General features: G+C 38.7%; 1 protein-coding gene across 1 annotated transcript in view; it reads left to right on the forward strand.

Moving 5' to 3' along the window:
- Window positions 1–23,629, forward strand: part of heatr3 (HEAT repeat containing 3) — a 39,365-nt gene extending 15,736 nt beyond the window's left edge. Inside the window, exons 6-15 of the mRNA XM_052028442.1 lie at window positions 5,637–5,777; window positions 6,533–6,825; window positions 9,420–9,510; window positions 16,042–16,187; window positions 18,980–19,062; window positions 19,147–19,283; window positions 21,764–21,852; window positions 22,485–22,631; window positions 22,869–23,045; window positions 23,228–23,629. Of these exons, the coding sequence (XP_051884402.1) occupies window positions 5,637–5,777; window positions 6,533–6,825; window positions 9,420–9,510; window positions 16,042–16,187; window positions 18,980–19,062; window positions 19,147–19,283; window positions 21,764–21,852; window positions 22,485–22,631; window positions 22,869–23,045; window positions 23,228–23,341 (1,418 nt within the window). The 3' untranslated portion in view covers window positions 23,342–23,629. The remainder of the gene's footprint in view (window positions 1–5,636; window positions 5,778–6,532; window positions 6,826–9,419; window positions 9,511–16,041; window positions 16,188–18,979; window positions 19,063–19,146; window positions 19,284–21,763; window positions 21,853–22,484; window positions 22,632–22,868; window positions 23,046–23,227) is intronic.
- The last annotated feature ends 1,086 nt before the right edge of the window (window positions 23,630–24,715 follow it).

Genomic DNA, 24,715 nt, shown 5'->3' on the forward strand with positions numbered 1-24,715 from the left:
GAAACTGGAGCACCTGGGGGAAACCCAATTGGTCACAGGAGGAAAGTACAAACTCCACACACACAGCACCAGAAGTCAGGATTGAACCTGGGTCCCTGGAAATGTGCCACAGTGTTGCCTGCAGTCAAGAACAGACTAATGAATTTACTCTCAAAAAGATGTGTATAAGATACAACAAGATGTATAAGAATGGGATGAAAAGATAACACAATTTATTTTTATTTGAATTTTTTTCCCTGCGCCATAATTTATCACAGAAGATATTAAAATGGGGGGAAAAAATGATGGCTTTTTCTTTGCAACTCCCATTGAGTACTTTCTGCAATGTTCTGGCTCCAAGTCCAGCAGTGAAGGACAGACATCGCCCCTTTTAATCCTGTTATGTCGGCCCTCCGATAAAGTGTTCAATATGATAAAATGTTCTGACGTTCTGAGACATTTCAAGACTATGAAAAATTAAACTATTAAAATCATATTATTGAAACTTTAAGTTTACCAACTAAAAATATTTAAAGCTATTAAAAATTTAAAAATTCTATCAGTTAATCCCTTACGACTATTTTCTCTGTTGATATCAGTGGAGCAGGATTCCACATGTCAGTCTGACCAGGTTTTTCCAAGAAGACTAATTCCAGGAGGTTGCAGCTTCTTCAGGACATGGTGGGGAAATCGCTGGTTCAATAAGGTCTATTCTGAACCTAAATGGGAAAGGGGTCCTACTGGTTAACTACTTGGTTAAGCCATTAGGTTCATTATGTCTGTGAACTTTTTTTTCTGGAAATCAGTCCAGTTATCCTCCATAGTCCTGTGTCTTTCTCTGTCTTAAGCAGGGAGAGTAGCAGATCTTGTTGCCTCTGGTGTTTTGAATATCTAGTAATGAAGGTTTTTTGATATCCTTCCTTTTGGACTCCCACCAATTTCCACATGCTAAAACATACCTGCCTGTTTCAGTTCATTTGTAAATTTGATTACTGATTGCAGGAAGTAAAGTTTTCCATTCACTTGTAAAATAAGTAAGATCCATGGATCTTGTTAATTGTTTCTTCATGAATGCAACTGGTTTTATTTAGAGATGGGGGTTATGAAGTGATATGTAAAAAAAAAATTCAAGTATGGCCTGGTCAGATTTAGAGCCATCTGGTGACATACAGGGTGTCCCTATTTGAAAAGCTTAAGAGAACAATGGAAACAGTTTTTTTAAAAATTGCAATAGATCTGAACAATTGGAAAGGTACTTTCTGCTTGTGTTCAGATGAGTCATAATAACACAATCGGATGAAATTTGAAATGACCAGATCGTGATATGTTCGTAGCAGTTGTAAATATTGTAGATATGATATTGTCATGTCACCCAACACACCCCATTTACACAGTCTCTTTTACTGGTGTTGATGAAGTTTGTATGTTCTGACACTAACTGCAGACTGTTTATTTGTTCAGTGTCTGCTGGGTATTTGCTATGTTAGAGCAAATACGCATCCATTTGTGTATCAATAAACAGAAAGACAGGCATTCTCTCAGTGGGAGGGTGAATAGAAGGATCCTGTATCTGTCAAAATGTGAAGAGAATGTTTTATTCTTGAAGCAGATCTTTATGCAGAAGGAAACAAGAGGGTGGTCTTTGACCAAGTATACATCTGTTGTTATTTTCTATTAATCATAGTACACAACTTGAATTCGGTTCTGAGCTTAATATCTTTCATGTGATGACTAATGGATCACATGATTGAAATGCAATTCTAGGTTGACCCAAATGTGAATTCCTATATAAAATTATCTGGAATACTTTGCATCTTTTTATTGCAACCATTTTGTCAGTTAATAACCAACTTCCTGTCTTAATTACGTGTTGGATAACTAATAAAGTTCAGAAATGATATAATTACTTGAGTTCAATATTATTTGTGAACTTGTATACCGACAATATTTTCTACAAGTCTGGGCTTAATCTTGTGTAACCACTGAAGATCTTTTGCAGACTGAAGTTTATATAAGTCTCTCTTTCCCTTTTCAAGTACATTGAAAATGTTTTTTTAAATTTGGTCTATCATTTCTAGGATCTAGTACTTTAATTGTGTATTTAAATCAGCTTTGGCTCCCAATCTATCAGCCACTCATAATGATTTAACTTTCTGTTTTGAGCATTTTATCTGGATGAAGGAATTCTTTGCTCTCTGTTGAGAAACGTGATGCTGTATTCTACCCTTCTGTATTAATCTTGCATGTCCTCTTGACACATAATGAAAAGGAATTTACATAATTTCAAAATTGTCTAGTTACAGATGATTTGCTTGGTTCCAATTAGCGATCTTCTGCCTAACAAGCTGAAAGCAAATTAAAATAGTTACCAAAATGCAATACATAATGAAATGGTAGTTTCAAATCTTGACTTTAAATGTGATATATCTCCCTGACCCTAAATCTTTCCTCTCCCAGATGCAGAAAAATCAGTTAACTTGGAACTGATGAAAATTGTATTTGTTGTTCTTGCTCAAATAGCCCTGCAATCCTTCAGGGCTGGCTCCGCCATTTCAGCGTAAGGTGCAGTGCTTCAGCCTCTGGCTTCTGCTGCAGTGTTACGCTGCATGGCAAAGCCTGCATGTGTTGACCGGCTAGGTAGCATTGTGTCCTCTCCAGAAAACACCTTGCTCAGTTAATCTGACTGGAGTAGTGTATGTGGTCTTGGCCAAGGGCTGCCTCTGCTTGTTGAGTGTTGCCAGCTGAAGCAATCACACTGTGTGTCTGGGATATGTTGTATTTCCAGTTTGGGTGCTGGTCTTGTGACTCCTTGTATCTCTCTCATGAGCAGGCAAGGCACAAAATAATTTTCTCAGCTTGAACAAAGGCATCATGGAACTGGAGCTGTCGCAGAGTATCTGCGACTGACCCATGATGATTGTATTGGAGGAATGCACTGTGAGTCTCCACACAGGCCTCCTTGAGTGGATAACTTCTAACCTGCACAATATGGGTTCCCTGGTCAGCTGGGTTCTGAATGAAATTTAGCAGCTGATTTGCTCTAAACATCTCAGTTGTACTTGAAGCCAAAACAACAGACTCCTGCTTAATGGGCACCTAGCTCACTGGATCCATTCAAGTGGCTAAAATCTCTAATGCAGAGCTGCCACCACTGGTTTAGCACGATGGGCATCGTTTTCCTGTTCTGACCAAATTTTTCATTCCCTTGTTTCGATCATTTCCTAATTAGAATGATGCAGTTGCTAAAATGTTCATCTCACTTCACAATGATCTCAGTTCACTTCTCATCCAAGTTCTACCTGGTCTCGTTGCCAGCAAGGCAGTCTGTAGGTGGCTATCAGAGTGGAGAGCCCTGGTGGATTTTTCCTGCCTCAGACCAGGATTATTGAGAATCATTGCAGCATCTCTGTTGCTACCCCTCTCTGATCAGCACAAAACGGGGACTGAACTTGGACGCTGCAGGCGGTCCCCAAGTTACGAACACCTGATGTATGTAGGGGTGTCCATAAGAACGAGCTCCCGTAAATTCTGAAGTACAGAAGTTTGTTTCTATGAACAGCAGAACTTAACTTCCTTTGTGCACTGGACAAATAAGAGCACTTGATGGCAAAACAGCTCCAGCCTCCTGTATGGATGCCAGTCATCTTTACAGTGCCATATTGGATAGCAGTGTTTGTGATTCTTTACAAACACTGTATTGTACTGCATAACTCCTGCAGTATTTTGCCATTTTCATGCCCCTCAAAAATGCAAAAGATGCATCTGGTGGTAGTGTATCTAAGGAAAACCATTAAAGTGGAAGTTAAAATGGATATAATTAAGTGCTGTGATGAGGGAGAAGCACCATCAGAAGTTGGCAAAGCATCGACTTCCAGTCGTTCAACGGTAAAGGACAAAACACACATCCTTGAACACATTAAAAGATTGGCCCTGATGCAATCTGCCATCATTACAAAGCAGTGAAGTGGTTTGATAATTGAGATTATCAATTATCAATTGTCAATTGTCAATTATCAATTACGAGTGGTAATTTGACCTGTAGATCAAAATCAACACCGAATATTCATTAGCCTGATGATTATTCAAGAAAAAACAGAGCTTATCCAAAGACTTGGAGAGAAAGCAATGAAAGTGAAGAATTTGTTGCATGTAGAGATTGAAAGCAATTGCTAATTTGCATAACATTAAAGTACAAGGGTCCACACTGCAGTAAGTGCATTTCCTGATGCTTCAGCTCAGATCATTAAGGAGTGGGGTTATTGTGCCAAACAAGTGTTCAATGTGGACGAGATGTATGCCTGAACCAAAAGAAGGAAAAGAGAGCTCCAGGACGTAAACCACCAAAAGAGAGACTGACCCTGTTGCTGAGTGGAAATCCTGCAGGATTTTGCAAACTTAAGCCATTGCTTATTTATCCATCTGAGAACCCCTGGGCTCTTAAAGGAATTTGTAATGGCTCTCTTCCGGTCATCTGGGAGTCCAACAAAACAGCTTGGGTGATGTTGGTAGATTTTGAAGACTGATTTATGAACTATTTTGTTCCTGAGGTAGGGAAATACTGTGCTTCCAAGAATTACCATTCAAGATTTGATTGGTTATTGATAATGCCCCTGGGCATCCTGCATTACAGTCCTCATACAGGGTCTTGACCCAAAATATCAACAAATCCTTTCCACCCCGTGGATGCTGCTCAATCCACTGAGTTCCAGCTGTTGGTTATTTTGCTCCAGATTCCAACATCTGCATTTTCTCTTCTCTGCACTTTTGGATGATTTTCATCCAAATGTCAAGGTTGTGTACTTGCCACTGAACACAACAGCAGTTCTCCAGCCAGTGGATCAAGGTGTAATTGCATCTTTTAAAGCGTACAACCTCTGAAAGACATTTTTTTTAGAGCTATTAAAGTAACCGATGCAGCAGAATGCAAGATCTTAAGGGAATTTTGGAAGTCGTACAACATCTATGATGTAGTGAAGAATATTGCCGATGTTTGAGCCGAGGTAAAGCAAATGAATATGAATGGTATATGGAAGAAACTTTATCCTAACTTGATTCATGATTTCCGAGATATTTCCGAGATTTTAGAAGACGTGAAGGGGAAAGTGGTGGCTCTTGGTAACCAGTTTGAGATTAATGAGGATGCTATTGCTGATTAAATCTCATGCTGAACAGCCAAGCGATGAGGACCTTGTGTAACTAGATAAGCAGCTGTTAGAAGAGGGAAAAGAATGAAGTTGTAGGGGTGTCAACAGAAGTACTCGATGCTGCAAAGAAATCTTAGAAGAAAAGGAAAAAGCCACAGTTCAATCTTCAGTTTTGTGTATGATCGGCATATTTTCCAACTTGCGGACAAAATCAACTTGTGGCCGTAATCCAGGCGACCGCATGTACCTAGAATGTGTGGTTCACATACTCAATGGTTGCATTTGCTTAGCTGTGGATGCATTCTGGTTTTATGCTATTAGGAAAGTTATGTGTGAACCCCAATCCAGAATCTGATCATTTAAATGCATAGTTCCAATTCATATAAGTCAGTTGAAATGAGATGTAAATTGGTATGAATTGTTGTCACACCACTTTTTCTTTTCTGTGTATATGTAACTTTTTATACACAACATGGAATGTAAATGAGGTGGATTTGTTGCTTCCATCCCCAGCTTATTGTTTACAGACAGTCACTGAAGACAATACCGAGCTTTTGGCGTCCTTAGTTCCCCTGGCCCTCCAAGTGTTGGAAGTGGTGCTTCTATCCTCAGAAGATATCACAGAACATCTGCTCCTGAGGACCCTCGTAGCAGGTAAAAAGAATAACTGAAAAGGAATTTCAAATCTTAGTTATTTGTCCAAGCAAAGAAAATACTAATTGTATCTGATAAACAAAATATACTCTTGATTTATTTGGAAATACGAATATTACAAAAACCTTGTAATGCATTTCTTAAATATCACAAGCCAAAATGAATCAGGACAACATTTGAGAAATGTCTTACTGAATAGCTAGTTGGAGGAAATTTGTAGTGTCAAGGTGAGTATCAATTTTTTTTCAGGAATTGAGTTGGAGTATAGTCTTGTATTACCAAAAAAAAATCAGTTAATTACTTTTGTTAAAACCGGTTAATCATTTATTCATCTTAGAATTGTAAAGGCAGATCAGTGATGAGAAAAGTAAGACTTCAGTTGTAGATTAACAGAATGATTAATTTACATAATTTATGGATTTTCCAGTGGCGAGTTGTTGATTCAATTTCTGAATAGCATTAAATTTGGGAAAATAGATCCAAGAAAATTCCATTCATCATTAGTGCTAAATATTGTGAAATAGAAAAAAAAACTACTGTTCATGGCATTTGCATGCTTTGCTGCAGTGATTTTTATTTCCCTAGTCCATGCATTATGAATTGTTAATAAATAAAAAGTGTAATTTGATGCAGCACATTGCTCTAGGCAGAGTAATCCTGAGTGATAAGGGGCAATGGTGTCTGGTGGTTTGAGTCACTGAAGCATCTTGGTATATCTCACACTTTTAATGATTGTAAATAACATTTCCCTTTAGGTACGGTATGGAATGTGAAGAGCATTGTCCCTTCCAGCAGTCAAGCAGACACTATAAATGCTGTTATAAGGATTCTTGCAGAAACCTTGGAGAAGAATGCCAGCCAGATAATTCTAACACTCAGGCAGGCTGCATGTGGAATCCCAAAGGCTGAGGCAGAGACTGAAATGGAGGAGGAAATGATTGATACAAATGAGAATGTTACTCCCAAACTGGAGGATGGGACAGGAAAAATACCTCATCAAAGTCAAGCAGAAAATGTGACAAGTGAAGACATTTCAGATTTCCTACCAGTAAGTAAATTGTGAAGATGTACATTTATTTAATGCACCTACATATTTCCCCTCAAATACTTCCCAGGCACTTTTCAGTCAACAATGATAAAAATGGTAAATGCTGGAAATACTCAGCAAGTCAGGCGGCTTCAAACAGAGGTCAGAGTCAGGTGGGGAATTATAGTGATGGTTAACTGGAAGCTCAGAGTCACCCTTTGGAACAAATGGAGTATTCTACAAATTAGCACCCAAATTGTGTTTAGTTTCTTCAATGAAGAGTCAATATTATGAGCACCAAATGCAGTATGCTTTCCATCATCCTTTTTATGACAGGCAACCCATGTTTTTTTTAGTTCATTTCATGGATGAAATCTGTAAGTATGGCTGAAATATGTTTTTGGTTTTAGTTAATGTAGTTGCATGCTCAGAAGCCTTAAAGCTTCCTGATTTCTTTCTTAATAAAGTCGTTTGTGGAAAGGTGGGAACAAAGATATTGTGCAAGGTTCCTGCTTGAATGATTTTCAACCTTTTTCTTATTAGTTTTCTGAGTGTTTAGTGCAAGCAACAGTGAATGAACTTCCAGAATCTAGAAAATTCAAATTAATGCAACTTAAGGGGTTATTTTCTTGCTGAGTAAATATGAATCTTTTGTAGCTTGCAGTGATAAACAAGTTACAGAGTAATTGGTCATTTAAATTCCCTTATGTATGCTTATTAAAGTAGAATTTGATGATCATCCTACTAGTTAGTTTTAAATTGAAGTGGTTTATAGTATATAACATTATCTCACTTTGGCTATCTGCCTCAGCACCAACTCTCTCTGATTTGAGGAGCAGAATGGAAGGATTTAACATGTATATTGACCTGTTCTGTCCACAGAAAGCAGAATAATAGCTGTTAGCCAATGCTTCCCTTATCGTGTTCTCTTCACTCCCCAGTGGCAAGCTAAAACACTGGCCTGTCTTTAATTCATCAACACAAATTCTGAGCTTCCCTCAGCACTGAAAGTTGCTCTTTTGATTTACTTTTTTAAAAGAAAAATGCCAATAGAACATGACAGAACAATACAGGCTCTTTGGCCCACAATTTGATCTTGCTCTAAGATTTATCTAGCCCTTCCCTCCCACAAAGCTGTCCATTTCTCTATCATTCGTGTGTCTACCTAAAAGTCTCTTAAATGTCCCTAATGTATCTGCCCTCACAACCTCTGCTGGCAGTGCGTTCCACGCACCCACCACTCTGTGTAAAAATAAAAAACTTACCCCTGACATCCTCCTTGTATCCTCCAATCAATTTAATATTATGCCCCCTCATGTGAGCCATTGTCACCCTGGGGAAAAGTCTCTGACTGTCCACTTGATCTATGCCTCTTATCATTTTGTACACCTCTATCAAGTCACTTCTCATCCTCCTTCTCTCCAAAGAGAAAAGCCCTAGCTCGGTCAACCTATCCTCATAAAACATGCTCTCCAATCCAGGCAGCATCCTGGTAAATCTCCTCTGCACCCTCTCCAAAGCTTTCACATCCTTCCTATAATGAGGCGACCAGAACTGAACACAATACGGCAAGTGTGGTCTAACCAGCGTTCTATAGAGCTGTAACATTACCTCGTGGCTCTTGAACTCAATACCCTGACTAATGAAGGCCAACACACCATACGCCTTCTTAACAACCCTATCAACCTGCACGGCAATCTTAAGGGATCTATGGACATGGACCCCAAGATCCCTCTGTTCCTCCATACTGCTAAGAGTCCTGCTATTAACCTTGTATTCTGCCTTCAAATTCGATCTCCTGAAGTGTATCACTTCACACTTTTCCGGGTTGAACTCCATCAGCCACTTCTCAGCCCAGCTCTGCATTCTATCAATATCCTGTTGTAATCTACAGCAACCTTCTACACTTAATAGCAACTGTTATAATGAGTAATAGACTGATCTTTTAACAAAAAGTTATTTTATTCTGTAACTAGACAGATGCTGTCAAATTATCAGAAGTTAGTCAAGAATGACAGCTAATTCTTCTGAATGAAACATATGCCCAGTTAGTGATTATGGTATACTTTAAAGCTTTTCAAAATCATTGGCTTTTCTTTGTAAACAAGTCATAGTGTATTTTTTAAATTATATGAAATATCCACATAGACATATGGTACTCAATGAATTTGATTCAGTGCCTGTATAAATTTCTCACCTGGAGACTTTTGAGTGTTTGTGTGTCTGGGGAAGTGTATTCTTGGTTGTAAATGCCAATGCATCTGCGGCAGGACTAGGGCACAATCTATATTGTAAAGGAAAATCTGAGCTTATTTCTCTTGAGATTCACACAGGTGCAAAGCATTATTTTCAGACTTGCACAATTATACTTCAGCTGGTTTTACATTACTACTTTGATGTGGATAATATCCGCCTGATGATTTTTCACTTTGAACTAAATAGCTGTGCTTCCCGTTGACACCTATGTAAAAACAAAGGGCCTGCACAGAATACAGATACTACTGATTCAACCTATCTAATATTGTATAGTTGAGAAAGATTTCAGTATCTTTAGGTTTTCGGTAGGAATGCTAGAAATCTTTGAAACTGATTATTCTAAAATTATTTTTACATAGACCCGGAGTGAGGAGTTGAGGCATGCCACTGCTCTGCTTGCTGCTCAACAGAATGCCTTGGAGATCATTGTCAACATGTGTTGCTCTGAAGGTATGAAATCTACTTCCAAAATTGTTTTCATCCACAAATGTTTGGGATGGCTCTCCAATGTACCTTGTGTCATGTTCCTCCAATAAAGGAAGATCCTTGCTACCTTGTAGGTGAAGTGACAAGCGCATCCAGTCTCAGTGTTGTAGTTCTCTGAATAACATTGTGGAGAATCCCTAGAGAGGCTGAGTGACCCTTCAGATTGGTGGTGGAGAAAATGAAGGGGAGAGAGAACAACAAGTTACGGCATTCAGTAATGTGGGGAAATGAGCTAACATGCTGTCTGAGCACTTGCCAGTGTGTGTGAGCAGTGGAAATGGAGGGGGATTTTGGATCCTGTGGTCCAGTGGCAGAAAGCCAGGTATACTAAGGATTCTTCAGTCTGGAGTTTGAAGATCAGTAACCATGCTAAGGCGGTGATAGAAAAGTTAATTTATAACAATGAATAAATGCTTGCAGATACAGCTTCACGGTTTTAAATGATATTACAGTCAAGAAAACCATTGTATTGATCACTTTTTTATTAAAAGAAGTATGAGGAGCCAATGTTGGTTTTTAACTCTGATATTTATTCTGCATCAGAATGTTAACATCAAAGAATTATTAGTCATTGTAACTGAATTCACTGATTGGTTAAGTTTTCCTTTAACTCCAGGTGGCTAAATTCAGACACCGGGCCTGCCATAGTTTGCTTTGGTCAAAATGTTCTTCTGAAATAATGCTGCGCCCCAGTGGCCAGATTGTTTATTGCATCACTAGTTTTATGCTTATTAATGATCAGTTATCAAGTCGGAAAGTCATTGCACTTTTATTTGTTGAAAGGTTTCAACAGTAAATAGAAGCAGATTCAGTCATTCAATAAGATCGTGTTTGATCTTTTACCTCATTTGGTCCTGTCCCCTTTTGGAAAAATATTGGAAAGACATTTTTAATATTATTTCATCTGTATTGAATATTGATTTACAACCTCATCCTATTACTGCAATTTTTGGGTTACCAATGATGGAATCTTGCCATTTATCTGCTTCTGCTCATCGTATGATTGCCTTTGTCACACTAATGGCCAAGCGATCCATTTTGTTCAAATGGAAGAATCCAATACCTCCCACCACTTTTCAGTGGTTCTCTCAAACTATAGCATGTTTAAATTTAGAAAAAAATTAGGAGTGGTACTGTTGATCCTTCGCTTAAATTTGAGGAAGTTTGGAGTCCATTTATTCAATATTTCCATATGATATAAGCTGACCTTTTCCAGATCCCTTTCAATAACCTTTGAATACAGAGGAGCAGAGTTAACGACATAGTGTTTTTTTTAATTGAAGAAATATCAGTCCAGTTTTTTTTGAAGTTTTTGGGTTCTTTTGGTTTATTATTAATTTTTTTTGATTTGGGGGTTCTTTTCTCATATAATTAAATCTCTTTTCAATCTTCCTTTTGTATTATGTTCACTTAAGAGCGCGGGAGGTCTAGATTACTTTTTTTTTACTCCTTGTGATTATATATATATAGTAGCTGTTATGATGGTTATCCTGATCTCTTTGCCCCATATGTATAATTATTAATGTTATATATTAACTTGAACTAATTTGAAAATTAATAAAAAGATTGGAAAAGAAAGATCTTTTACCTCAGTGCCACTTCCCTGCACTGATGCCATGTCCTCCAATTCCATTAATATCGAAAAAAATCTATGCATCCCTGTCTTGAATACATTCATTGATTAACATCCACTGCCCTCTTGGGTAGATGATTCCAAAGATTCACCACCCTCTGTGAAGAAGTTTCTTCTGTGCTGAATGGCAAACCCCATTTTGTTTTTTGAGTTTATGACCTCCTGGTAGACACTGCAGCATCAACTCTGCATCTTCCCTGTCAAGCACCGGAAGACTTCTGTATGTTTCAGTGAGATCACCACTCATTCTTCCAAACTCAGGGGTACAGGCCTAATCTGCTCATAAGACAAACTCCTCCATCCCCGGGATCATGTTCGCGAAGCATTCCTTCTGATGAATATGGCATCAGTGCAGGAAAGTGGCATTGAGGTAAAGGATCAACCACTATCTTAATGCTAATTTGGATGGTCATTGAGACCACCAAGTCCATACCAACCATCAAGCAACCATTTTTACATTAATCATACCTCAACCCATTTTAATCCTCCTGCATTCTCATCAACTCCTTCACCCCCCCCCCCCCCCCCCCCCCCAGATTCTATCACTCACCTACACCATGGGGGCAATTTACAGTGGCCAACCCACTGTCTTTGGGATGTGGGAGGAAACCCACACGGTCACAGGGAGAATGTGCAAACTCCATACAAACAGCACCGGAGGTCAGGATTGAACCTGGGTCTCTGGAACTGTGAGGCAATGCCTCTACTGGCTGTGTCATTGCCGCCTGTTCTTTAAGCTCTGCATTTGCTCTGGACCTGTTGTTCTCCACTATTTCTGGGAAATTTTCTGTGCCGCCTTCTGTGAAGACAGACGCAAAATACTTTTTTTTTATTTAGCTTTTTATTCATTCAAGGGATGTCGGCTTTGCATTTAATTGCTCATCCCCAGTTTCCCATCCCTAATTGCCCTTGATAAGGTGGTGGTGAGCTGTGTTCCTGAACTGCTGCAGTCCTTGACGTGTGGGTACATCCACAATGCTACTGGGGAGGGAGTGCCAGGATTTTGACCCAGTGACAGTGAAGGAACAGTGACATATTTCCAAGTCAGAATGGCGCGTGGCTTGGAGGGCACCTTCCGGGTGGTGGTGTTCCCAGGCTTTCGCTGTCCTTATCCTCCCAGCTGCTCAGTTTCTCCTGTCTCAGTCTGTATGGGACTCCAATAAACTTTAGCTAAAGATTTTAGCAGCTCTTATAACCTGTTGTTAAGTTTCTCACTGGCCTACTTACTAATTCCAATTACCTAGTCCTTATTGATGTTTTGGTCTACTGCTGAATCCTGAAAATTTTCCAATCCTCTGAATTTCCCCTTTGGCAACATATATACAAAATGTACAGTTAGCTTTCCTCCTTCCTGATGCATCGCAGTATCTGAATTTTGAACTCCAGCTCATCAACTCAGGGTTGAGGTTTCTGAGCTGTGGACATTTACTCCACGGGTCTAAATGGTTTACATTTACTTCACCAAAGTCTGCACTCTGGATGATGAACTCACAAGGTGCTGTGCTGTTAGTTGGGCCAGAGATTGAGTTCCTTGGGTATCAAAACTTTGTGTCACCTGACTTCAGTTAACCCGTTCTAGTTGCTTACCCAATTACTTGGAACACTGAACCCACTTGTTCACTATGATTTAAAACTACCAGCTTAAGGAAATTCAAATGTAAAACTAAATTGCATTTTTAAAATGGAAATAAAATTACCCCCTCACTTGCCAAGCTCACCAAACTCTGGAGGCCTCTTGTCTTTTCTGCTTTCCTTCCATGGACTGTCTACACTTCTTGCTGCCTCGGTAAAGCATCCAGCATAATCAAAGACCCCCAACCACCTGGGACATTCTCTCTTCTCCCCTCTCCCATCAGGTAGAAGATACAAAAGCCTGAAAGCACGTACCACCAGGCTCAAGGACAGCTTCTATCCCGCTGTTATAAGACTATTGAACAGTTCCCTAGTACGATAAGATGCACTCTGGACCTCAGAATCCACCTTGTTATGACTTTGTGCCTTATTTCTACCTACACTGCCTTTTCTCTGTAGCTGTGACACTTTATTCTGCATTCTATATTGTATTACCTTGTACTGCCTCAATGCACTGTGTAATGAATTGATTTGTATGAATGGTATACAAGTTTTTCACTGTACCTCAGTACAAATGACAATAATATTCCAATTCCGATTTTTCAAAGTTTACTGGGCCTATGTCTCCTGTGCTGCTTTTAAACTTGTGGGCTCTGCCTTTCAGACTTCTTAAGCTCCGTGTACTCTTCAGATATTCTTGTGAATTGCTTTTTTTCTAGTCATCCTGCTTAACTTGGCATAAATCGTCTGTGGAGAGAAAAACTGCTAACATGTCAACTCCGTGACCGTTCATCAGAACCATTGTATTGATCACTTCTCAATTTTTAGAACGAATGAGGAGCCATTGTAAGTGTTTGACTCTGTTCTGACAAGAAGTCATCAACCTGAAAAGTTGACAATTTCTCTTTATGCAAATGCTGCCTGACCTGTTGAATATTTCTAGTATTTTATGATTTGATTCCAGATTTCCAGTATTTGAAGTTTCCTTTTTGATGACTGACCTAAACCATATTCATCAATGTAGAATTTGAATGCTGCTTTATTACAGCCCTATTTCTTTGGCCTCAACCATACAAACACTGATTTTATTTCTTTGTTTTTAAGATGCCTTTGCCAGTCTATTATTTCAATTGAAATGCAATATGATTGTTTTCATTTGTAGCTTTTCAACATGAAACCAAAGTCTGAGATTTTTTTGTTGATGATAAGCTCACCTTCTGTTTGATACTGGCAAAGCAAATGCTGCTTATGGTATCATGAAGCTTGTAGTTTTGCCCACTAAAAGTTTAGTTGATATGAATAGTCTGTTCTTTCAAACTGGCTGATTAACATAAAACCAGTTCTGCTTTGAAATTCCAGAGTTATGTGTTTAATGCAGCTGTTGTCGCACGAGTTACCTTGGGTTCAGTCTTTGATAAGCTGTATTTTTTTTCCATCCTTCTAACAGCAATTTGGATTTATATAACAGCTTTTAATGTAATAAATATCCCAAGGTGTTTCATGGATCCATTATCAAACAAAACTAGAGACTAACCTAAAATGTACTCGAGATCTTGGGATCCAAGTCCGTAGCTCCCTAACAGTAGCTGTACAGGTTGATTGGGTGGTAAAGAAGGCGTATGGCATGTTTGCCTTCATTAGTCGAGGCACTGAGTTCAAGAGTTGGGACATGGTGTTGCAGCTTTATAAAACTCTGGTTAGGCCTCATCTGGAGTATGACATTCAATTCTAGTCATCCCATTATAGGAAGGATGTGGAGACTTTGGAGAGGGTACGGAAGAGGTTTACCAGGATGCTGCCTGGATCAGAGGGCATGTGCTACGAAAACAGGTTGGACAAAGTAGTTGTTTTCTCTGGACCAGCAGAGGCTGAGAGGAGACCTGAGTGAAGTTCATAAAATTATGAGAGGCATAGACAGAGTAGATAGCTGGTATCTTTTTTCCCAGGGTAGAAATACTAGAGAACATGCATTTAACGTGAGAGCGGGAAAGTTCAAAAGAGATGTGTGGGGCAAGTTTTTACATGGTGAGTGGTGGGTGCCTGGAATGTGCTGCCAGGGGTGGTGATGGAGGCAGATACGATTTAAGAGTTTAAGACGCTCTTAGATAGGCACATGAATATGCAGAGAATGGAGGGGTATGGACAATGTGCAGGCAGAAGGGATTACTTTAATTTGGTGTCATTACCTTAATTAGTTCAGCAAACACTGTGGGCCAAAGGACCTGTTCCTGTGTTGTACTGTTGCATGTCTCTGGCAGTGACCAACAACAGCTCAGGCAGTCAATTTCATGAGTGTCTTGAAGGAGGAGGAGTGGAAAACTTGGGATGGGGCTCTGGAATCCTAGGAGTTGGTGTCCAGGTGGCAGAAGGTATGGCTGCCAATAGTGGGATGAAAAAATCTGGTTGTGCAAGAGACTAAAATCCAGTGCTGTGATTTTACTCCCATCATTCTCAGCAGCCTCTGCCATAAGCTCCATTCTTTGACAGTAATTCCATCCTTCTTGCCAGCTACTGCATTTAGCTGAGCCAGTCTTTATACAACCTTTGTATCCTATTTAACCCCAAACTGAATTTCTCATCCCTATAATCCTCTTTGATAATAGAGTGCCTGCTTTCCCCTACTGTAAGAGTGTCTGCATCCATCCCCATTCCAACTGCTGATGAAATATTCACCAAAGCACCTGTCAAAATTGGACTGTTCTAACACACTGCGAGCTTTCCCATTCAGAGTCCACAATTTGTGCAATTGAAAAAGTTGCTTCCCTGATTCTTCAGCTATTAGAGAAAATAAACTTATTAAAAGGCCAACTTGTGGAATTTGTACACTTCAGCATCTTGTCATTAGGTAATGGTTGATCTAATTAATTTCTGCACGTCGGCCATGGTAGTTAATCCAACTCATGACCAAACACATTACTGAATCTTGAAGTTAATGTGAATTGGCCACAGAGATTCTTGAAGGGTTTTAGCATCGATGCAACCAATCAAAATCCATTGCAAATTATCTTGAAATTATCTAATTCATAAAAACAGAAATTTCCCAAAATGATGTCACTTTGTGGACAGAAAACAAAATAATTAATCTTAAATTTCAATTGAAATCAATCCTCAAGTGAATTTAATTAAAGCATTAATGTAGGAAATCTTCTGTAAGTGGCCATTACCAATATGGATGACATGATATTTTTATGCACAAGTACCCATCAGGATGATTGATTTGAGTATTGTTCTGTTATTTCTGATTTTCATCAGAATCTCAAAAGCGCCCCTGTTTTTCTGTTTGTCCTCAGATCCTTCAGATGATGAATGGGAGGAGATGTCAAGCAGTGATGAAAGTGATAATTGTATGACTGAAGGGTCCGGGACACTTTTCTCTCCTCTCTGCTTGTCTGCAGAGGTTCACTCTGCACTCATTAACTACCTTATTCCAAAAAAGGTAACAATCAAATCTCTTTGTCATGATTTTAGACCTTGGGGTATTTTCAGCAATGAATTAGAATAGTGTCCTTTTGTCATTGATGGTTTGTATTCCTGAAGACTGTACAATTGATCACTGGCTTTTGAAGTAGATTGAAACTTGCCTTCATGTTTGGCTATCAAACGTATTGGTGGAGGTATGGAGCCAGATTTCACTTGTACCCAGTCAGCTAAATCAACGTACGTAATGCATAAATTTTTAAAGTATGTTTGGTACCAACGGTGCTCCCAAAAGTGACCTTCCTGAATCCATTGTATTGGATCATATTTATATTCACAGCTATGAAAAACTTAAAAGATTTCTTTTTGATCTTCAAGTAGGGTTGAAATAAATATAGAAGGAAATGTAGTTTCATACAGCGGTCTAATTAGTGAATTGGTTTAAAAGTATAAAACTGCCTTTTTCCAGATAGTTGACTTCAGAATGTTAAATTGCTACCTGTCCTCTTTTTGTTTAAAGCAGCAATAACCTTTCTAATGATGACCCGATAGCTACCTGTCAGTCTTTGCTTTTGTTGTGGGCACGGGACTGTTTCAAAATTAATGAGCTAGAAGTTGCTGGGAAATGCTGGCAGTTCCATCCCTTCTTGTGGACAGCAGGAAGCTGCGTGCAGGCCCGGGCACTCTAGTGAAGAGTTTTGCCAGTTGTGTTCTTGTACTGGACCCTTCAAGGAGTCCACAGTGGAGGACAAAGTTGCTGCAATTCTGCACAGAACACGGAGTCTATCTGCTGATTGCAAGGATCCCTTCATTTCGAGGGATGGCTGCAAGGGTTGGGTATATTAGACAATTTACACTTTTATGAATTACTTCAGTGTACTTAAATGTTTTTACTTGGGGTTTTAATTGCTGAATCTTTAATTGTTCAATTGTTTCATTAATTTTTAATAGATTTTGAATGTTGTGAATATCAGGAACATTCAGAGCCATTTGAAATAGTTGACTGGTTTGACCCAGGGATCTAGTTTAGCTGGGTTTTTAACTATTATCTTGGGCAGGAGTTGGGTGCCAGACCTGTTCTTACAACCTCCAGCAAGGGCCTTTGATATTTAGGATAGGGACTGCTTTGGACAAATCAACTGTATTCCAGCGGATGAAGAAAATTTAATTCCTTACTGGACAGTGGGTTCACAGTGAATGTGGGTGACTTGTAACTGGCTGCAAGTTCTTGCCCAAGGATTTCAATATTTAGTCTTGCAATTCCCTTAAAGTTTTTGGTATTGGCAAGTCAACATGAGATTTAAAAAAACATTGTTTAGCCATTTTCTAATCAAGAGTTTCAGACCTTTCCTTTCCAAAGAAATAAGCATCTTATTGAAAGACTTGCAGACAATTTAGCTTCAGAAATTTGAGCTCAAACTAACAGTTTGTAATATATTTTTGAAAAAACATCTTACCATTTTAATAAAATTTACACAAAGCTGGCAAAACATTATAATATTTAATCAATACCAATTAGCCACATTTAAATAATATATTTTAATATTGGATAAGGTTCACTGGAAATGTATTTAAAATGTGGTTCTTAACAGAGACTCTGGATAAGATCTATGCAATTATAAGATGTAGTTGGGCTGGGTATGATTAGCTTTGAAGAATATTTCTCAAAATTAAAGCTTGGAAGTTGGAAGATTAGGAGAAGTGCACAGGATCACTACATGTAACTGCTGTATGTCAGGAAGTCAGACTAACTGACAATAGTGAAAGCTATTAACAAGGAACATTGATTAGTTTAGCAGCACCATCTGTCAACTTTAGTCACCTTCATTGTTTGCTGATTGATGCAGGATAAATTTAAAATAAGGATAAAGTTAATGTTGAAGGATAGTAAGAATCTTTTAATGCATCCTCCTTGTTGCCCCAAACCTGTACTGAGTTGTTAGATACCCCTTTCCAGAATATAATGTTACCCCACAACAGTTCCTGTGCATACCTATGTAGTTGGCATAGGCTGATGTGTTTCTCTTCCCTGGGGTGTATATTCTAGCAGCACAGAAATCAAACTGTTACCTTGTTAGTGTTTCTCACTTGCTGTTCAGGTGTGAATCTTCAAAATATTCACATAGAGCATTCATAAAGTTGATGTGACAAAACTTTTTACTTTGTTTTCTAGATGTATGTATATTGTACAGATCAGTTAAATATCTGGCACAATAATGAACCAAGGTCTGGAGCTTTGTCCTTAAATAAAAACCTATTTGAATGGAAACAAGGGGGAACTTCAACCTTTGGTTGTGATGCAGAATGGGCAGGTGAAATGAGCTGGTCCATTTAAGTGGGTCCAGAAACCACTTGTTGTGTTTGGCAGTGCACATGGCCAGGAGCAAACTAAATCACTGGATTAGTTTGGAGAGTTTCAGGAATGTTAGAAGAAGAAAGTTCCTGGAAGCAGAAGTCCAGATTTTTGTGTTGTGTCTGTAAAACTGTTACTGCTTCCTGTGGTCCCACATAGAGATTTTGTTTATATTGACCACAAAAGGCCTCGTTCTGGTTTGACACAGTTAATTAATACAAACTTCTGCTTGTATAGTAACATAGTCAAGTTGAAGAAAGCTACCTACACAAAGGTTCTTACTGATTATATCTCCCAGCATCTGGTTTATAGAAATAAGCATTCCAGTAAGATTGCAGTGCAAAGACTGGGCAGTTCTTAAGTTGCTGTTATTCATTCCCTGGTGTTTGGCAGCTCTCTGGGCGCTGACAATCTGTTCTGCTTTTGGTTAATGTTTGTTTTAATTGATAAATCCGCAGGTTTTGGAGAAGACAGAATTCACAGACAGTGTAACAGTAGATGCATGTATGGAAAGTCCTTCATGGCGACATTTGATTGAAAAGTAAGTAGAAACCTTGCATCTTAGGTTAATGGATACAAACATATTATTAAAGTTAGAACCTTAAACACTGCCTTGTTTTTGTAGAATGAAGCGAATACAATGCAGAGCACTGACCTGCCTGCATAATCTTTTATCAGTATTGGATGTGGAGGGGCTTGGTGGACCAGATGCACTTTATTCTCTTTCACAGCATCTTGGAAAGCTTGTTTTCTCTCAGTCAGGTGAGTTACTGGGTAACAATAGTTATAAATACTATCACTTACACCTTTCCTGTATTCCAAGTATAGATTATATTCAGTTTATTTTTCAGAATATTAAGCTCGGGTTAACAAAATAGATAGTGCCTTGTTATGAAATGTTGAATAGTTCCTGACAGTAGAGGACCAGAGTTCAAAGCCTGATTTTCAGCAATCAACTGCAAATTAATCTTTTTTTTTAATTAGTATTTGGAAAGGGAACCTAAAGTTCAGTGGTATCATAAATGCATTTTAATCCTGTTTTCAGAAGCAAAATAAAATTAGAAAAAAAAATCACAGTGCACAGAGTTTCCATTTTTGATCCAGTTGCAAATTATAACATACAAGGTCATGTTGGCTGTGGTGGAACATCTGATGTTTAACTGCCTTCCTCTCCTTGCTTGCAAGTCTTGGACTTGAAAAGACCTGGAAGAAGATGTGCATATGTTGGCACTTATGTCAATCCGCTCTGATGCTGGATTCCTGTTTAGCCAGGCTTTGCCACCTCTTCACCACCATTCTCAGCAATGTACAGTGGAATTGCATCTCCAGTCCTATATTAGTCATCCCATTGATTTGATTGGAAATTACCAGCATGGAGATTAGTAGGATGAAGGCAAGTTATATCTTTAATGGTTAGAATTTTTTTTGAACCATTTGAACAATTTTATTTTTTTGGAATCATTCACATCCTTATCAATAGTTTTTAAATATCTCTGGCTATCAGAGAACAGAACAGTACAGCACAGGAACAGACCCTTTGGCCCACAATGTTTGGGCTGACCATGATGTCAATCTAAATTGATCCCATCTGCCTGCACATGGTCTATATCCCTCCATTCCCTGTCTGTTCATATGCCTGTCTAAATGCCCCTTGAATGCCGTGATTGTATCTGCTTCCACCACTTCCCTTGGCAGCTCATTCCAGGCACCTACCACTCTCTGTACATATAAAAAAAATGTGCTTTGTAAATCTCCTTTTTAACTTTTCCCCCTCTTGCCTTCAAAGCTATACTGTCTAGTTTTCGATATTTCCAACCTGGGGAAAACTATTCTGACCATCTACCCTATCTATGCCTCCATCAGGTGGCCCCTCAGCCTCCGATGCGCCAGAGAAAACAATCCCAAGTTTGTCCAATCCCTCTTTATGGCTAGTACTCTCTAATTCAGGCAAAATCCTGGTGAACTCCTTCTGCACCCTCTCCAAAGCCCCCACATCCTTCCTGTAGCAGAGTCACTAGAACTGCACTCAATACTCCAAAAATGGCCTAATCAAAGCTTTGTACAGCTGCAACATGACTTCCCGACATTTCTACTCAGTATCCCGGCCAATGAAGACAAGTATGCTGTACACCTTTATCATCCAATCTGATATGAAGTGCTGCCACTTTCAGGGAGCTTATGGACTTGCACCCCAAGATCCTTCTCAACATGAATGCTCTTAAGGTTCCTGCCATTTACTGTGCATTTTCCTCTTACATTTTATCTCCCAACGTGCAACACCTCGTACTTATCTGTATTAAACTCCATCTGCCATTTTTCTGCCCAGATTTCCAATTTGCCTATATCCTCTGAATCCTTTGACAACCTTCCAAACTATCCACAACTTGGCCAACTTTTGTGTCATCTGCAAACTTACTGATCAGCCGAACTACAGTTTTGTCTAAATCATTTGTATATATCAGAAACAACAGAGGTCCCAGCACCACTATTCTTAGACCTCCAGTCAGAATAACACACCTCCACCACTACCCTTCTATGGCCAAGTCAATCTTGAATCCAATCTACCAAGTCTCCATGTGCTTTAATTTTCTGGATTGGCCTACCATGAGGCACTTTGTTGAAATCTTTAGTAAGGTACATGTGTAGATCCACTGCCTTAGCTTCATTGATCATCTTTGTCACCTCCTCAAAAGTTTGTATGACATGACCTCCCCGGCATGTAGCCACGCTGACTATCCCTAATAAATCTGTGCTTTTCCAAGTGTGAGTAGAATCGTAGAATCTTAGAATCTTCTCCAATCATTTCGCTACCACTGATGTAAGGCTCACTGGCTTTAATTTCCTGGTTTGTTCCTATTGCATTTCTTAAACAGTGGATCAACATTGTCTATTCTCCTGTCCTCTGGGACCTCGCCTGTGACTACAAAGGATACAAAGATCTTGGTGAAGGCCCCAGTAATCTCCTTTCTTGCCCCTCTCAATAACCTGGGATAGATCCCATCAGGCCCTGGGAACTTATCCACCTTAATGTTCTTCAAGAACCCCTACACCACCTCTGTCTTGATGTCAACACGCCCTGGAAACAAACACAAATTCAAGGCCCTAATATATCTACTGTAATACGCAAGAGCCATGCTGCAGTGAACTTGAATAGCTTGAAATTCAGACGTTTAATGTGATTACATTTGATTGCCTCATGTAGTTGCTGTGTCTGTCACATCTTTGTTTTAATTTTGTTGCAGAGGTCCCAAAGGACTCGGAGTTCTTAGAGGCTGTGACAAGTGCTATAAGGTCATTGATGCAGATCATGTCTTCCCATAATCTTCCTCAAGTAAGACAGTAGATTTACTAACAACAGTTGAAATTGTTTGAAGGCTGCCTTTCAAAATGAGTTTCAAATAAATAAAAGGTCAGCAAGAGATTGCAGCTGCCATAATAGGTGATGTGTTGGATTCTAAATGCCCTTTTTTAGTGATTTTTAAACTGAGAAATTCTTGTGTCTTAGATCTATCCAAAATGAGGTTAGTCCAAATGATTATGGACTCTGGTTTTCCTTTATTCAAACATTCCTAAAGTTTGTATTGGTATGTTTGTACTTCAAACTGAGACAAAAGTGATTCTGTATCGCAATTGCAAAATCCTGGTACTGAGGTTAAAAATCCTGTCCACTGGAATTTGGCTAGCTCGCATAAAGTTATCCAAATTTGTAATGATGAAATATCACAAGGAGGCTTTCATAAGAAATGCACTAAGTTAAGGTGGAAAGATGTACTATATTATGATATAGTTAATGAGCTTGTCTCACCTCAGCCAATGAAATAATATAGTCACAGTACTGGCTTTTCTGGTTGAAACACAATTGATAACTCAAAATCGTAAAAGTCAATGATGTTCCAGTTAATACTTTGCCTAGCTTCTCTTAATGGCCCATCTCATTTTAACCCTTTCTTTTCCATCACAAAGCAATGTATGAGTGCAGAGCAGCTAATGATATTATGTGAAGCAGGAGCCCAGTGCGAAAACACCAGTGCTCGAGTCAATGTGGTTGCCATGATGGGAATTAGTGGTAACGTAATTGCCAAAGAGGATAACACAGCTGAAACTCTCAAGGTATCAGAAAATAATATACAACATCAAATATCCTGTTTTCACAACTCCGTTCCTGAGTTTAAACCAAATTATATTGACTTATTTAATTATGCAAATATAGCAAACACAAAGATGTGAAAGATCTCTGTTGCAGTAGTTTTGCACCCACTGTGTAACTGAGTTTAAAAAAAATGTCAGTCGCCTACATTATTGGTAAATATTTTACCTTCTATCATACCATGTGTTTATAAATTCCAGATGATGGGTAATTTTTTGCTCCAAGTAGTCACCAAGGATTCTTCACTCGTAGTCGTAGGTGAAGCCCTGGATGCCATCATTGATGTCTTTGCTGATGGAAAAGAGGCGGACAAGGCAGCAGATGAGATGAAGCTGGTCCATACCCTGAAGTCCTTCCAACCAGTTTTCAAATTGAGGGTAATTGCTGTAAAATACACCGTATTAGCAGTAGTAATATACTGTATACGTAGTAATGAAACTCTGTTTAAGCAAGACCGTGACTGATCTTGATCTGTAAAATGGCTGTTAAACAAATATTCATAAATATAAATATTTCTTTACATTTATTATGTTTCTCCAACTGTAAACTTTTGTTTTAGATCCAAAAGGAAGGAAAAGGTAACCTCACCGTAGATCAACGATTGGTCCTTGACAACGTGAAGATTAATCTACGGCGATTTATTGCCTACCGTGAAGCTTTAATGAAAAAATAAGCAGAGATCCATGGAGGCTGGTTTGAAGTTGAGCCAAAATTTGTATTTTCACTTGAACTTGTTCCAACATTCAATTGTAAAATGGCTGATATTTAGTAATCAGTGTATAAAAACTGGATTTGTGCATTAAATATTTTTATTAAAGTTTCAGTATACTTTTAAAAAGCTTTTAATTTAGTAATATTGATAGTTCATTTCATAACTACTTAGAAAAGCAAACCAGTTTTTAATTTTCTTATGTTGGTCAAATTAAAAACTCTTTTCGAAAACATAACTAAACCACCTTGTAACATGACAAATATTGCCTATAGTGCAGGTAACAACCGTCAATCAAGATAATTCACATGGAAGAGGATTGATTGCAATAAAGGTTACACTTTATATATAAGCATTTATCTTCAGCTCTATCTCAGAATCAGTGGGTTGGCAAACTTTCCAATTGGGAAAATTATCAGGGACATAGCACATCTTGAATAGATGAATTGCAACTGCACTCTTTTTCCCATTATGCATTACAGTGCCTTCCAGATACTCCAGAGTGTAGAGTAGTTCAATTATTCTTAACAGCTTGGCATCTTTCTCGTCAATGACATCAGAATCCTAAGGGGGAGGAGAGAAGAATAAAGCTTAAACCGTACCAAGAATCAACCCTTATATGGTGCACAAGTTTGAAAACTGTTTACACATCAAATTATCTGGCCATATTCCACTACTGTCACTTGCTGTAATGGAAGGAGCTTTGCAATCTTTCATATTTGCTGCTCTTTCTGCCTGAAGTGATTCGTCAATGAAATCTTGCAAACCATTGAAGTTGGTTATATTTTTGCTCCACCAAGTACAAACTGGTTTGTAGAAGGGAGCTATACTTTGTGGCCTCAGCAAAGGTGAAGTATTATTCTCAGCCCTTAGTGCACATTAGATACATCAGCATCCTGGAATCCCAGCTGTATTTGGATACCTGGGAACTAATCCAGATGGCTATTTGCCAGCCTGTCAAATAGTTGATGGTCTCCAGTCAGGTGCATGACTAGATTAGGAAATGCCATCAACCAGACTTTAAGATTGTGCTACAAGCAGAGTTCTCATAATTACTTCAACTCAATGGATGTTGAATGCTTTGTAAAAACAAATTGCAGTTGTTCATTGCCATCTATTCTGCTGAAGAACATTGGATATGGGAGTGTTTTGATTCAAGAGGGCAAACCACTAAGATCAACAAAATAGTGATGAACAGTTACGCCTTTCAGCAACAATCTAATTCAACGTGGAGCAGATGTGAGGAGCGGAATGATCTATTCCTATTTCTATTTATCTTCCTGTGTTCACTTTGAGAAGTTATTTCCATGTCATCGAGGAAGAATTCTCACAAACTTG

Source organism: Pristis pectinata, chromosome 13 (assembly GCF_009764475.1).
Source record: "Pristis pectinata isolate sPriPec2 chromosome 13, sPriPec2.1.pri, whole genome shotgun sequence".
NCBI classification, from domain to species: domain Eukaryota; kingdom Metazoa; phylum Chordata; class Chondrichthyes; order Rhinopristiformes; family Pristidae; genus Pristis; species Pristis pectinata.